Below are 12,122 nucleotides of genomic sequence, written 5' to 3' on the forward strand. Positions count from 1 at the left end.
TTTTCCATTTTTCCCTTGTCTACAGCCAGAGTTCTCTTTCTCAATCGGAAAGCTGCAGTGGCTTTCTGGGGTGTCTTGGGCAAGACTGACCTTCACCACCGCATTCCGCCCGCTTACCTCGCCTCCTATCTTCGCTGCGGGCCCCACCACAGCCCCTCCATCCCTCTAGCCCCTCCACACTGGTGTAGCCAGGTCTTCACTGTGCCCACCTGTTAGGCCTTCCACAGGCCTCTGGGCCGCCGCCGCCTCCTCACTGAACACTCACTGGCATCTCACCTTGTATGGGAACTCTCTGGGCCTCACTATGTCACCAGTCGTGCTCTCCAAACCCCGTTCCTGTTACTGCCCTCGGCCCCACCGGGCCTGGTGATGTCCTGAGCAGCCTGTGTGGAGCCCCAGGTGCCTGACGCCCGTCTCTGCTGACAGCTTTGCAGAGCCAGGACATGCCGGGAAGCTTTTGGGAACGCCTCCCTCTTGTGCCCAGATAGACTTTTTGTTAATCCTCCATGAAATAATTCTTCCTGGTGTGAATGGGAACCAGGCAATGCTATAGTCATGAGGGGGCGGGTGACCATGGTGGCCAAGGCAGCCCTTTCCCTTCTGCAGGAGAGTCGTGGCCCCAGTGGGAAGGGCACACACTGGTGATTAACAGGGGCCTTCATTCGGCCACCGTGACCCAGAGTCTCACCTGGCACAGTCCTCAGAGTAGCTCTGGACTGGTGGGGGTGGGGGCACCCCAGTCCCTGACCGGATGGGCAGGTGGGCTCCAGTTGCCCTCACAGCTGACACCCCTTGACTTTTCCTCCTCCTCGGGTGCAGTCAGATGGAGACTTTCAGGCAGGAACTGTCACCGTCACACGTGAAAGGCCGCATGGCAAGTACCGGTTGTGGGCTTGCGATTGTCCTGAAGCTCCTCCCCTCACCCACTCATGAGTCTCTTCCTTTTCTCTCCGCATCGATTCTCTTCAGTAAATGATCCCGCATTTTTGTGTGGGAAGGATTTTTACTCCTCACTCAGCCTGTTGAAGTCAGGCTGCTCTAGAGGTGGCTGTCATTGAGGTCTCTGCAGTGGTCTTCAAGCAGCCCGGGGGCTTACACATGTGGCCCTTGCATTTGGGGGCTGCCGGGCTACCTGGCTGTGGTAGGGTGGTCTCTGAAGTGGCGGCAGGACCCCTTCATCCAGCTCTGCATGCAGGCTGTGCAGACAGAGCCACTCAGTCACCGCTTCTGGTAGGGGCGAGGGTGCTGTCCCGTCAGTGTTGAGCCTCAGCGTCCCAGACCCCAGCAGAGGGGTGGAGTGTGGGGTGGAAGGAGGCCTCCTCCTGGCCTGAGCTCCATCACTTCCAGCCGGGCAGTCTGGGTCCCGGGCGTCCAGGGAGTCTGTGGTCTCCCCAACGCACAGTTCTCTGGGGCCGGGAATAGGGAATGAGCATGCAGACCTGACCATCATAACTTCGTAGGGAAAGATGGAGACATCTGTGACCACCCAGTTTGGGGGGAACAACTTCATTCCTTCCTGTGAGTAACTGGCCTGTGAGTGCTGGCCTCCACCCCGCCCCGCCCTACCGTGCTGGGTAGGAGAGACGTCGCGGCTGGCCTCAGGTGGGTGTTTTCTAAGGGAAGAGCCCCCAGCAGGGCAGCTCTACCCCTCCCCAGAGAGGTGGCCGCCGTGCCCTCCTCGCCTGCTGCCTGCTTCGTTCAAGCACCACAGCCCCAGCGGCTCCAGCAAGGGAGGCTCATCCCTCACAGTTCCGGGGGCCAGAAGTCCAAAGTCAAGGCGCCGGCCAACTCTGTTCCTGGGAAGGCGCTCTTCCTGGCTTCATGCGTCCTCACGTGGTAGAGGGAGAGAAAACGGAAGCTCTCTGGTGTCTCAAATAAAGGCGCTGATCTGATCATGGGGACCCCACCTTCATGACCTCGTGTAACCCTAACTACTCCCCACTGCCCCATCTCCCAGCGCCATCACATGAGGGGACAGAGCTTCAACATAGGACTTTAGGGAAACACAGTTCACTCCGTAATACATGCCTTCTGTCCAGACAGCGTTCAGGTGCAGAATGCAGCCTTCTGAGGCCTTGACGTGGAAATGGTGCCTCCCTTGAGCCGCTGTCCACCGGTCACTCAGAGCTGGGATTGCAGCTTCTGATGCAGTGGTGACAGTAGCTGAGACTTGGCAGGGTTAAATATTGAACACAAGATTGTCCCTATAGCAGCATGTGGACACACGCCTGGCTCTGCTTACTGCACAGGGGCCCTCCAAGCCGTGCTCACTGCACTTGGAGCCTGGTGGAAGAATGGGGATGGTCAGGGCTTCGTCCCGGCTGCTGCAGAAACGCTGCAAAGGGTGGTGTCCGGACCTCCGGGTCTCTACTTGGTAAAGGCGGCACACTGGGTCAGAAGCTACATTCTCAGCTGTCTCTGGATAGAGCAATTGAGGAATAAGGGACCTCAGACCATCATATATGTGCCTGGTTATGTAGGGGTGAGATTTGCCTGCTCAGAGCTCTAAGTACTGTGGCCTGCTATGACAGTATCTGCCAGTTTCTTTTGGAGAGCATATGAAATTCACCGCTTTGAAATCGGCTCACTGCTCTTCCTGTCCCTTCTCCGTGGGCCCTGGTGAAGGGCCTGCTCAAAGCCAGTTACCTCATTCATATCCAGAACCCCCAACATGCTTCTGTCCTGTCTGTGTGCCCATCCAGAAGAAAAAGCAGAGGCCTCAGGGGTTATTTTTGTGGTCTCTTCCATGGAAAGATGTTTCCTGCTTAGTAACAGTGGTTCAGTAAATATACCCTGGTTTCATCTGCATATGTTGCATTGAGAATACCTTATGGCTGCTCTGTGTTGTGTTTAGAATTGTTTCTTTGGGGTGCAGGGGGGATTTCAGCAACGGATGGGTAGGGAGCATCCCCCTTGGGGCCTCTGCTGGGCTGTGCTCATTGATGGCTGCTTCCCAAGGCCGAGTCACCATGATGACTCCTCCTGCACTGGTATCAGCCACTCTGAACAAGCAGAAGCTGATTTTTCCTTTTCCGAGCCCTGCAGCTAGCAGCGTGGACTGTACAGTCCTACTCTATCCTCCTCTTTGACTGTAATGAATGGGCTGGCCAGGTGCTGGAGCACATTTCACAAACCCTCTTGTGCCCCCAAGAAGAGCAGGTGCAAATAGCCAGAAAACGCTACTGGGCTGTGTGTGCCCAGGGTGCCAATGAGACAAGCACAAAGTGGGCACAGAGGCCAAGGAGCAAGCGCTGCTCTGCTCTGTGGGGCCAGGAAGGATGAAATGGGTCTATCCTCCTTGGAACAGCCTGGAAGAAAGAGGATTCCCACTTTCCATAAAATTACCATTGAACCCATGTTTCGCTTGCTCAGGGGACTTTTTTCCTCCTCTACTTTCAGGAAGAAGCATATTGCCACGTGGATGCCGCCGCGCAGCAGGTTCGCTTGAGGCGGAAGCTTCAGGGATAACTGGAGGAAGAAATATGAAGCCTTAGCAGCTTTACCCGGGAAGCGAGTTTCGAGATGGCGGCTCAGCGGATCCGAGCTGCCAACGCCAGCGGCCTCCCTCGCTGCAAGTCAGAGGGGACCCTGATTGACCTGAGCGAAGGGTTTTCAGAGACGAGCTTTAATGATGTCAAAGGTGAGCTTCTGGGGAACAGGACTGTGCCTAAGGGAGAACGTTGGGATTTCCAAGTTGGAACTCAAGAACTTTTCTGCTTTAAAGATTGCCAGTTTAGCATTCAGATAATTAAAGTTTAGTTCTTTAAACTTCACCGTGTTCGTAGGTTTAGCCCTGGAATCATAGCCGCTTGTCTTATTTTTTGTTTCTCCCTTATTAGTGAAACCCCTTCTTAATACAGGGTATGTTTCTTTTTTCTTGATAAAATTCAGTGACAGTGTGGTAGGGAGCTTGGTGGTACAGAAACCCAGGGGAACAGAGAGTGTGGCAAACAGATGAAATAGTGAGAACCACTAGAGAAGAAAAAAAGGTGGCTTAGGGGAGGGGTCAGCAAACCTTTTCTCTAAACGGTCTGATAGGAAATATTTGAAGCTTTGCAGTCCATGTACCGTCTCTGTCACAACTATTCATTGCTGCCCCATTGCATGAAAGCAGCCACAGAAGTAAGTCATTAAATAGCCACAGTCGTGTTCCAAGACAACTTTTTTTTTTTTTTTGTAGACAACCCCATGTGGCCCCAGGGCCGTGCTTTACCAACCCCTGTTCTAGAAGGTAGTCCTAAGGTTTAATAACCCTGGGTCTCCGGGTTTCTCCAGTGGCCTCATAAAATTGAGTTCATGAGAAGACCTATCTTTTGGACACCAAGGTTGATAGCAGTAGGGCATTTTCTTCCTGGACATCTGCCCCAACCTAGGCCACATTCAGTCTCTCTCAACGTGCTCCCTCAGGGCGTGGCAGCTGCAGTGACGGCACCATCATCATCAATATCATCATCCCTTGGCTTTCTCTTAGCTGTTGAAATTGTCTTGCCTGGAGCACGGCTGAAAAGTAGGAACTTGACTTTGACCTTTGTATCCTCAGCCCCGGCCTAAAGTCAGTGCTAAGTAAATGTTTCTTGAACTAAACCGCTATCCCCCAGATAAAGTTGTAATCCTCTATCCTGATGTACTAGAAATTATACGCACTGTGTTTGTATCTGCCTGATTGAGTAGCTTCTCCTTACCCTTTATCCCAAACGTCTTCTCCCTGCCTCTGATTGATGCTGGCATCCCTGAGCATTGCTGTAAATGTTCTTTAAAATAAAAGGCTAGCCAGTATGAGATGTTATTAATAAGAGAGCAACAGTGATTGGGTGTTGCCATAAATAACTGAAGCATTTATTTTTCAGATTCTGTTCATGGACATTGTTTTTTTTTACTTTGTGGCCCAACTCAGAGTCAAAGCTAGGACTAGGGAGCATAAATTGTGTGATTTGGGCAGAGTGTTACAGTGAGGAAGGCAGAGTCTTAAAGTGAGGTGAATTTTTAAAAATAATGATAGCGGGCCGGGCACAGTGGCTCACACCTGTAATCCCAGCACTTTAGGAGGCCGAGGCAGGCAGATCACCAGGTCAGGAGTTCGAGACCAGCCTGGCCAACATGGTGAAACCCCATCTCTACTAAAAATACCAAAAATTAGCCAGGCATGGTGGAATGTACCTGTAATCCCAGCTACTCAGGAGGCTGAGACAGGAGAATCACTTGAACCCAGGAGGCAGCAGTTGCCGTGAGCTGAGGTCACGTCACTGCACTCTGAGACTCTGTCTCAAAAATAAATAAATTAATAATAATAATAATAATAATAATAATAATAATAATAATAATGACAGTGCTCTGGAGGAAATATTGGCTGTTATCCCTAAAAGACTCCCGAATTCAGAGGAGGAAGACGAACAAGACAGCCTCGAACGTGAGGAGGAGGGTGTTTTGAGAATCTGAGGTTGACAGAACCGTGGGATCTCCAGTCTCGCCCAGAGATCCTGGGGAGTCTACCTCCAAGGAACCACATGTGACCCAGGCAGCGTGCCAGCCAGAAGCTTCACGCACATCCCGGTGATAGACAGACTCCAAGGTGGGAATTTATTTCAGCCAAAATATCTGCCGTGGAAACTTCTGCTCTGATGAATGTTTTGCCTGCAGAAGAACGTAGGCAGAGGGATAGGAAATGTATTATTCAGTACATTGAACTTCCTAAAACCCAGGGAGATTTTTTTGTATTAAAATCAAGGCGGCTGTGAATCTGCGTAACGCTCCTCAGAATTCATGAAGATGTAATTCGATAGGGATTCTCTGGCATTTGATGGGATGGAAGCCCTTCCCCAGGGTCTCCAGCTGCTTGGTGGCAGTTGACTGATGGAGGGCCTCATCTAGAAGGGGGAATCACACAACAGTCCACCTTCCTGGGGTTCTGGAAAGGGAGAGTGGGGTGGTTTCCCTTGGGTGAGCCTGATTCCTTGAGTGAAATCTGTGACGACTTCTCTTCCAAGGAGAGTGCTGGGAATTTTAAGCGAAACCATTCTTCATTCTTCAGTTGGATGAAATTGAGTGATAATTCTCGTTGATACATTCTAGGCTGTGCACAAAGCATGCTTGATTGCTTTGGTTTCTTAGTTTTGAAACTACTATAAGGAAATTATTCTGGGGGAGCATAATAAGGACATAACCTTTGAGGGATTCTGGCAAGATTTTGATGGCCGGCAAGCTTTATTTAATTTCCATTTAGTTTTCATCTTTATGTGACATTTCCAGTAGATGTGTCAAGGAGACAAAACGGTTGATATTCCTGGAGATCATGACTAGCAAGCAGAAATAGGGGAGAAGAGCTTCTGTATCCTCTGGCCTCAGCCTGACCCACATCACTTCTTCCCGCTTCTCCATCAAAACCATTTTCTTTCACAGGTTTTGGTTCACTCCCATCTCATATTAAATAATTTATCGGTTTTATAATTTTTTTAGAGCACAAGAGCATAGCCAAGGGGAATTCAGACACTGCTTTGACCAACACCAGGATCCAATAACACAGATTGTGGCTTCTCTGTGTCATTTATGCACGCACGATGATCATTCATTCCACAAATACTCACTGAGCCCCTGCTCTGTGCCAGGCCTTGTACGAGGCCCAGGGATACAACAGCAAACAAAACAGGCTCTAATGGTGCTAATATCCTAATGGGGAGATGGAGGCTCCCCTCCTGAAAAAAAAAAAAAATTTTATTTTTCATATATATATTTTATTTGTGTGTGTGTGTGTGTGTGTGTATGTGTGTGTATATATATATATATGTAAGGTATGTAGAGAAGAGAAGGAAAAATTCCGAGTTCTTGGCTTGGGCCCCTTTAACGAAAGACATTAATAAGAGAAAAGCATGCACACTGACTTAATCTATGTTTTATGTATATTGCAGACATTTCTTCATAAGGAAATGAAGATTTAAAGAAGTAGTTAAACCTGAGGGATTCAATGAGGTGTGGAGAGTCCTGGAAAAAATGTGATGGGATAAAAAAAAAGCATGAGCAAGTGTCATGAGCCAGAGGACAGCAAGGCCTGGGCATTGCAGATTCCCTGTGTCCTTGGAGATAGGATGCGCTGTCCCCCACATACAGTGAGGGCCCCTCCCACTTGAGAGTCTATGACCTGCTTCAGGGGGTGGGCAGGGAGTTCTTCCTGCACCTGCTGTTTCTCAAATTCCTCCTGCTTAAAATATGCATGGTACTATATTTTGGGGTAGCATGTTCTGAACCCCATCAGGTACATGATGTAGTGGTTGGTGATAAGAGCTATGGAAGAAGATAACACTGGGGCCAGGAGATGTCTATTTTACATAACATCCTGTGCCTCTTCAAGTTGGTACAAGCAATATTATGACAAGTGCCTTATCTACATCTTTGCGTTTTATCCTCTCCAAAGCTCATTGAGGAAATATACTTTTTCTCCACCATGAGTAGAGTCTTAGGCTCTGGAGATCACACAGTTTCTAAGGGCTCCATTCAAGTCTTGGTTCAGTGATCCCAGAGCCGGGTTCTCTGAGACACCCAGATAGACCACCTGCTGTAATTTCACAGGAAGAGGTAGGTGGGGCTTCAAGGCCCAGGGATGCTCCCAGCCAAGCGCATCTCTGTGACCCAGTTCATGTAAATGAATAGAAACTGTCTACCTGATTTCCTAACACTTTCCCAAGGAAGTGTGATTATTTCCTTTCAAAGGAAAAGGAAACTGGCAGGTGATTTTTTCTGGGGGGGGGGGGGGGGGGGGGGGGTGGCAATTTGATAGAATACAATGACTGTGGACTTAATCATATTAGAAAAGATGTAGGTTTAGTTCACCTAAAAATGGATTCCTTGCTTTGGTCATTGGCTCTGGCAACTTAAAAAAAAAAAAAAAACGAAAGAAAAAGAAAAAGAAACGTTTCCTTTCTTTCTTTCTATTGTTTATTACAGGAAGCCAGAATGTCAGCAGACTCCCGAAGTGAGGCAGTTTAGGAGGTGGGGGAGGGGAGTCCTAGGGAGAAGTGTATGTGCTTATTTTCTTCAGAAAGAATGTTCTTCATCTTCTGAATATACCTTCTCATGTATGAGGAGAGAAAACACTTGGATATTTAATCATATCCATTATTTTTCAAAACACACCACTTGTTTAACTGACTTATTTTTGCTGTTTCAGTTGCTGTCTGCATTGGTAACATACAGAGTTTAATGGCAGGAACCATAAATTAACTTGATTCACTTTTTAAAGGGTTGGAATTTTTCAGACTGCTTCAACACTTGTTCAATGATAGTATGAGCTATGACTAGGTGTAATCTCTCATTTTCGAGGTATGTGAACGGTCTATTTTCATGTTGTGATTTTGAATGATAATTTAAAAGAGGTTGGGCCGGGCGCGGTGGCTCATGCCTGTAATCCCAGCATTTTGGGAGCCTGAGGCAGGAGGATCATTTGAGGTCAGGAGTTCGAGACCAGCCTGGTCAACATGGTGAAACCCCATTTCTACTAAAAATACAAAGATTAGCCAGACATGGTGGCACACACCTGTAATCTTGGCTACTTTGGAGGCTGAGGCAGGAGAATCGCTTGAACCTAAGTGGCTGAGATTGCAGTAAGCTGAGATCATGCCACTACACTCCAGCCTGGGTGGTGGAGCGAGACACTGTCTCATAAATAAGTAAATACGTAAAATAAGAATAAAAGAGGTTGGAAAGAACTGACTTCAGAATTCATACTTTATCTGAGGAAACAGTTGGATGAGGAACAGGTTGAGCTTGGAAATGTAAGAAGCAGGTTGAGGGAACCTTTCCATCGAGAGGCAGAGCTTGGAATCAGCTCAAACATGTCATTGTGGGAGTTTTGGGAGACTGTTCATTTCCAGTCCCTGGTCACATGCAGTGGTCACCTAACTCATCATGTCACCTTGTTTTGTAAGTAAATCACGTTCAGTTTCTCTTTGTATCTAGTAGCAGTTCTTTTAAGAAGTGAAAGTTGCCCAAAATGAGATGTTTAGGGCGTAGGGCATGTTAAATATTCCATTGCACTGATTTGCTTTTCTGTGAGTGATGGAGAGGCTCCTCTGTGGTCCTTCTGCCAGGCATAGGCTGTCGATTTTGAAAGTGACCAAGTAGCAATGGTGTTCTCAGTAACCAGTTCATTGGCCAGGTAAATTACGTACCGAATTTCACTTTGGTTTGTTTCTGTTGGTGACTTGCCTGGGTTATTGTCCACCTGTCTGGTTTACCACCTTCCTCCCTCCTTTGGGAAGCACTCTGGATGCACCACCGGCCTTGCCCTCACTGTCTGTTTTCTTTGTGTTTTGCACAGTGCCTTCTCCCAGTGCCTTGCTAGTAGACAACCCCACACCTTTTGGAAATGCGAAGGAAGTGATTGCAATCAAGGACTATTGCCCCACCAACTTCACCACACTGAAGTTCTCCAAGGGTGACCATCTCTACGTCTTGGACACATCTGGCGGTGAGTGGTGGTACGCACACAACACCACCGAAATGGGCTACATCCCCTCCTCCTACGTGCAGCCCTTGAACTACCGGAACTCAACGCTGAGTGACAGCGGCATGATTGACAATCTCCCAGACAGCCCAGACGAGGTAGCCAAGGAGCTGGATCTGCTCGGGGGTTGGACGGATGACAAAAAAGTACCAGGCAGAACATACAGTAATAACCCTTTCTGGAACGGGGTCCAGACCAACCCGTTTCTGAATGGGAACGTGCCCGTCACGCCCAGCCTGGATGAGCTGAATCCCAAAAGTACCGTGGATTTGCTCCTTTTTGACACAGGCACATCCTCCTTCACTGAATCCAGCTCAGCCACCACGAATAGCACTGGCAACATCTTCGACGAGCTTCCAGTCACAAACGGGCTCCACGCAGAGCCGCCGGTCAGGCGGGACAACCCCTTCTTCAGGAGCAAGCGCTCCTACAGTCTCTCGGAACTCTCCGTCCTCCAAGCCAAGTCCGACGCTCCCACATCGTCAAGTTTCTTCACCGGCTTGAAATCACCTGCCCCTGAGCAGTTTCAGAGCCGGGAGGATTTTCGAACTGCCTGGCTAAACCACCGGAAGCTGGCCCGGTCTTGCCATGACCTGGATTTGCTTGGCCAAAGCCCTGGTTGGGGTCAGACCCAAGCCGTGGAGACAAACGTCGTGTGCAAGCTGGATAGCTCTGGGGGTGCTGTGCAGCTTCCCGACACCAGCATCAGCATCCATGTGCCCGAGGGCCACGTCGCCCCTGGGGAGACCCAGCAGATCTCCATGAAAGCCCTGCTGGACCCCCCGCTGGAGCTCAACAGTGACAGGTCCTGCAGCATCAGCCCCGTGCTGGAGGTCAAGCTGAGCAACCTGGAAGTGAAAACCTCTATCATCTTGGAGATGAAAGTGTCAGCAGAGATAAAAAATGACCTTTTTAGCAAAAGCACAGTGGGCCTCCAGTGCCTGAGGAGTGACTCAAAGGAAGGGCCATATGTCTCCGTCCCGCTTAACTGCAGCTGTGGGGACACGGTCCAGGCACAGCTGCACAACCTGGAGCCCTGTATGTACGTGGCTATCGTTGCCCACGGCCCAAGCATCCTCTACCCTTCCACCGTGTGGGACTTCATCCATAAAAAAGTCACAGTGGGTCTCTACGGCCCCAAACACATCCACCCATCCTTCAAGACGGTAGTGACCATTTTTGGGCATGACTGTGCCCCAAAGACACTCCTGGTCAGCGAGGTCACACGCCAGACCCCCAACCCTGCCCCGGTGGCCCTGCAGCTATGGGGCAAGCACCAGTTCGTTTTATCCAGACCCCAGGATCTCAAGGTCTGTATGTTTTCCAATATGACAAATTACGAGGTCAAAGCCAGCGAGCAGGCCAAAGTGGTGCGAGGATTCCAGCTGAAGCTGGGCAAGGTGAGCCGCCTGATCTTCCCCATCACCTCCCAGAACCCCAACGAGCTCTCTGACTTCACGCTGCGGGTTCAGGTGAAGGACGACCAGGAGGCCATCCTCACCCAGTTTTGCGTCCAGACGCCTCAGCCACCCCCTAAAAGTGCCATCAAGCCTTCCGGGCAAAGGAGGTTTCTCAAGAAGAACGAAGTCGGGAAAATCATCCTGTCCCCGTTTGCCACCACTACAAAGTACCCGACTTTCCAGGACCGCCCGGTGTCCAACCTCAAGTTTGGTAAGTTGCTCAAGACTGTGGTGCGGCAGAACAAGAACCACTACCTGCTGGAGTACAAGAAGGGCGACGGGATCGCCCTGCTCAGCGAGGAGCGGGTCAGGCTCCGGGGCCAGCTGTGGACCAAGGAGTGGTACATCGGCTACTACCAGGGCAGGGTGGGCCTCGTGCACGCCAAGAACGTGCTGGTGGTCGGCAGGGCCCGGCCCAGCCTGTGCTCAGGCCCCGAGCTGAGCACCTCGGTGCTGCTGGAGCAGATCCTGCGGCCCTGCAAGTTCCTCACCTACATCTATGCCTCCGTGAGGACCCTGCTCATGGAGAACATCAGCAGCTGGCGCTCCTTCGCCGACGCCCTGGGCTACGTGAACCTGCCACTCACCTTTTTCTGCCGGGCAGAGCTGGATAGTGAGCCCGAACGGGTGGCGTCCGTCCTGGAAAAGCTGAAGGAGGACTGTAACAACACGGAGAACAAAGACCGGAAGTCCTTCCAGAAGGAGCTTGTGATGGTGAGTGCTCAGCAGGTGCCTGGGAGGTTAGGGGTGCGGCTCAGCAAAGCCCTTCCGCCTTCCCAGTGCACATGGGCATGGGCTGTGGTGTCGTAAGTCACCAGGACAGTGTCTGAGGCTGATGTCCCGCTGCCTGGGATAGGTGCGGCTCAGCACAGCCTTTCGCCTTCCCAATATGCCTGGGCGTGGGTTGTGGTGTCGTAAGTCACCACGACAATGTCTGAGGCTGATGTCCCGCTGCCTGAAGTAGGTGCGGCTCAGCACAGCCTTTCGCCTTCCCAATATGCCTGGGCATGGGCTGTGGTGTCGTAAGTCACCGGGACAGTGTCTGAGGCTGATGTCCCACTGCCTGAAATAGGTGCGGCTCAGCACAGCCTTTCACCTTCCCAATATACCTGGGCATGGGCTGTGGTGTCGTAAGTCACCACGACAGTGTCTGAGGCTGATGTCCCGCT

The 12,122-nt window shown here is 50.5% G+C and overlaps 1 protein-coding gene across 6 annotated transcripts in view; it reads left to right on the forward strand.

Annotated features, from left to right (window-relative positions):
* The window catches only part of SH3BP4 (SH3 domain binding protein 4), a 102,445-nt gene that overhangs the window by 78,496 nt on the left and 11,827 nt on the right, over nt 1-12,122 (forward strand). For 5 of the 6 annotated variants that reach the window (XM_023228763.1, XM_031936549.1, XM_031936550.1 and 2 more), the window contains 2 exons: nt 3,400-3,640; nt 9,308-11,667. In XM_023228763.1, the coding sequence (XP_023084531.1) occupies nt 3,523-3,640; nt 9,308-11,667 (2,478 nt within the window). In that variant the 5' untranslated portion in view covers nt 3,400-3,522. The remainder of the gene's footprint in view (nt 1-3,399; nt 3,641-9,307; nt 11,668-12,122) is intronic. The other variant, XM_023228764.1, reaches the window with a different exon arrangement.

Source organism: Piliocolobus tephrosceles, chromosome 11 (genome assembly GCF_002776525.5).
Source record: "Piliocolobus tephrosceles isolate RC106 chromosome 11, ASM277652v3, whole genome shotgun sequence".
In the NCBI taxonomy this organism is placed as follows: Eukaryota; Metazoa; Chordata; class Mammalia; order Primates; family Cercopithecidae; genus Piliocolobus; species Piliocolobus tephrosceles.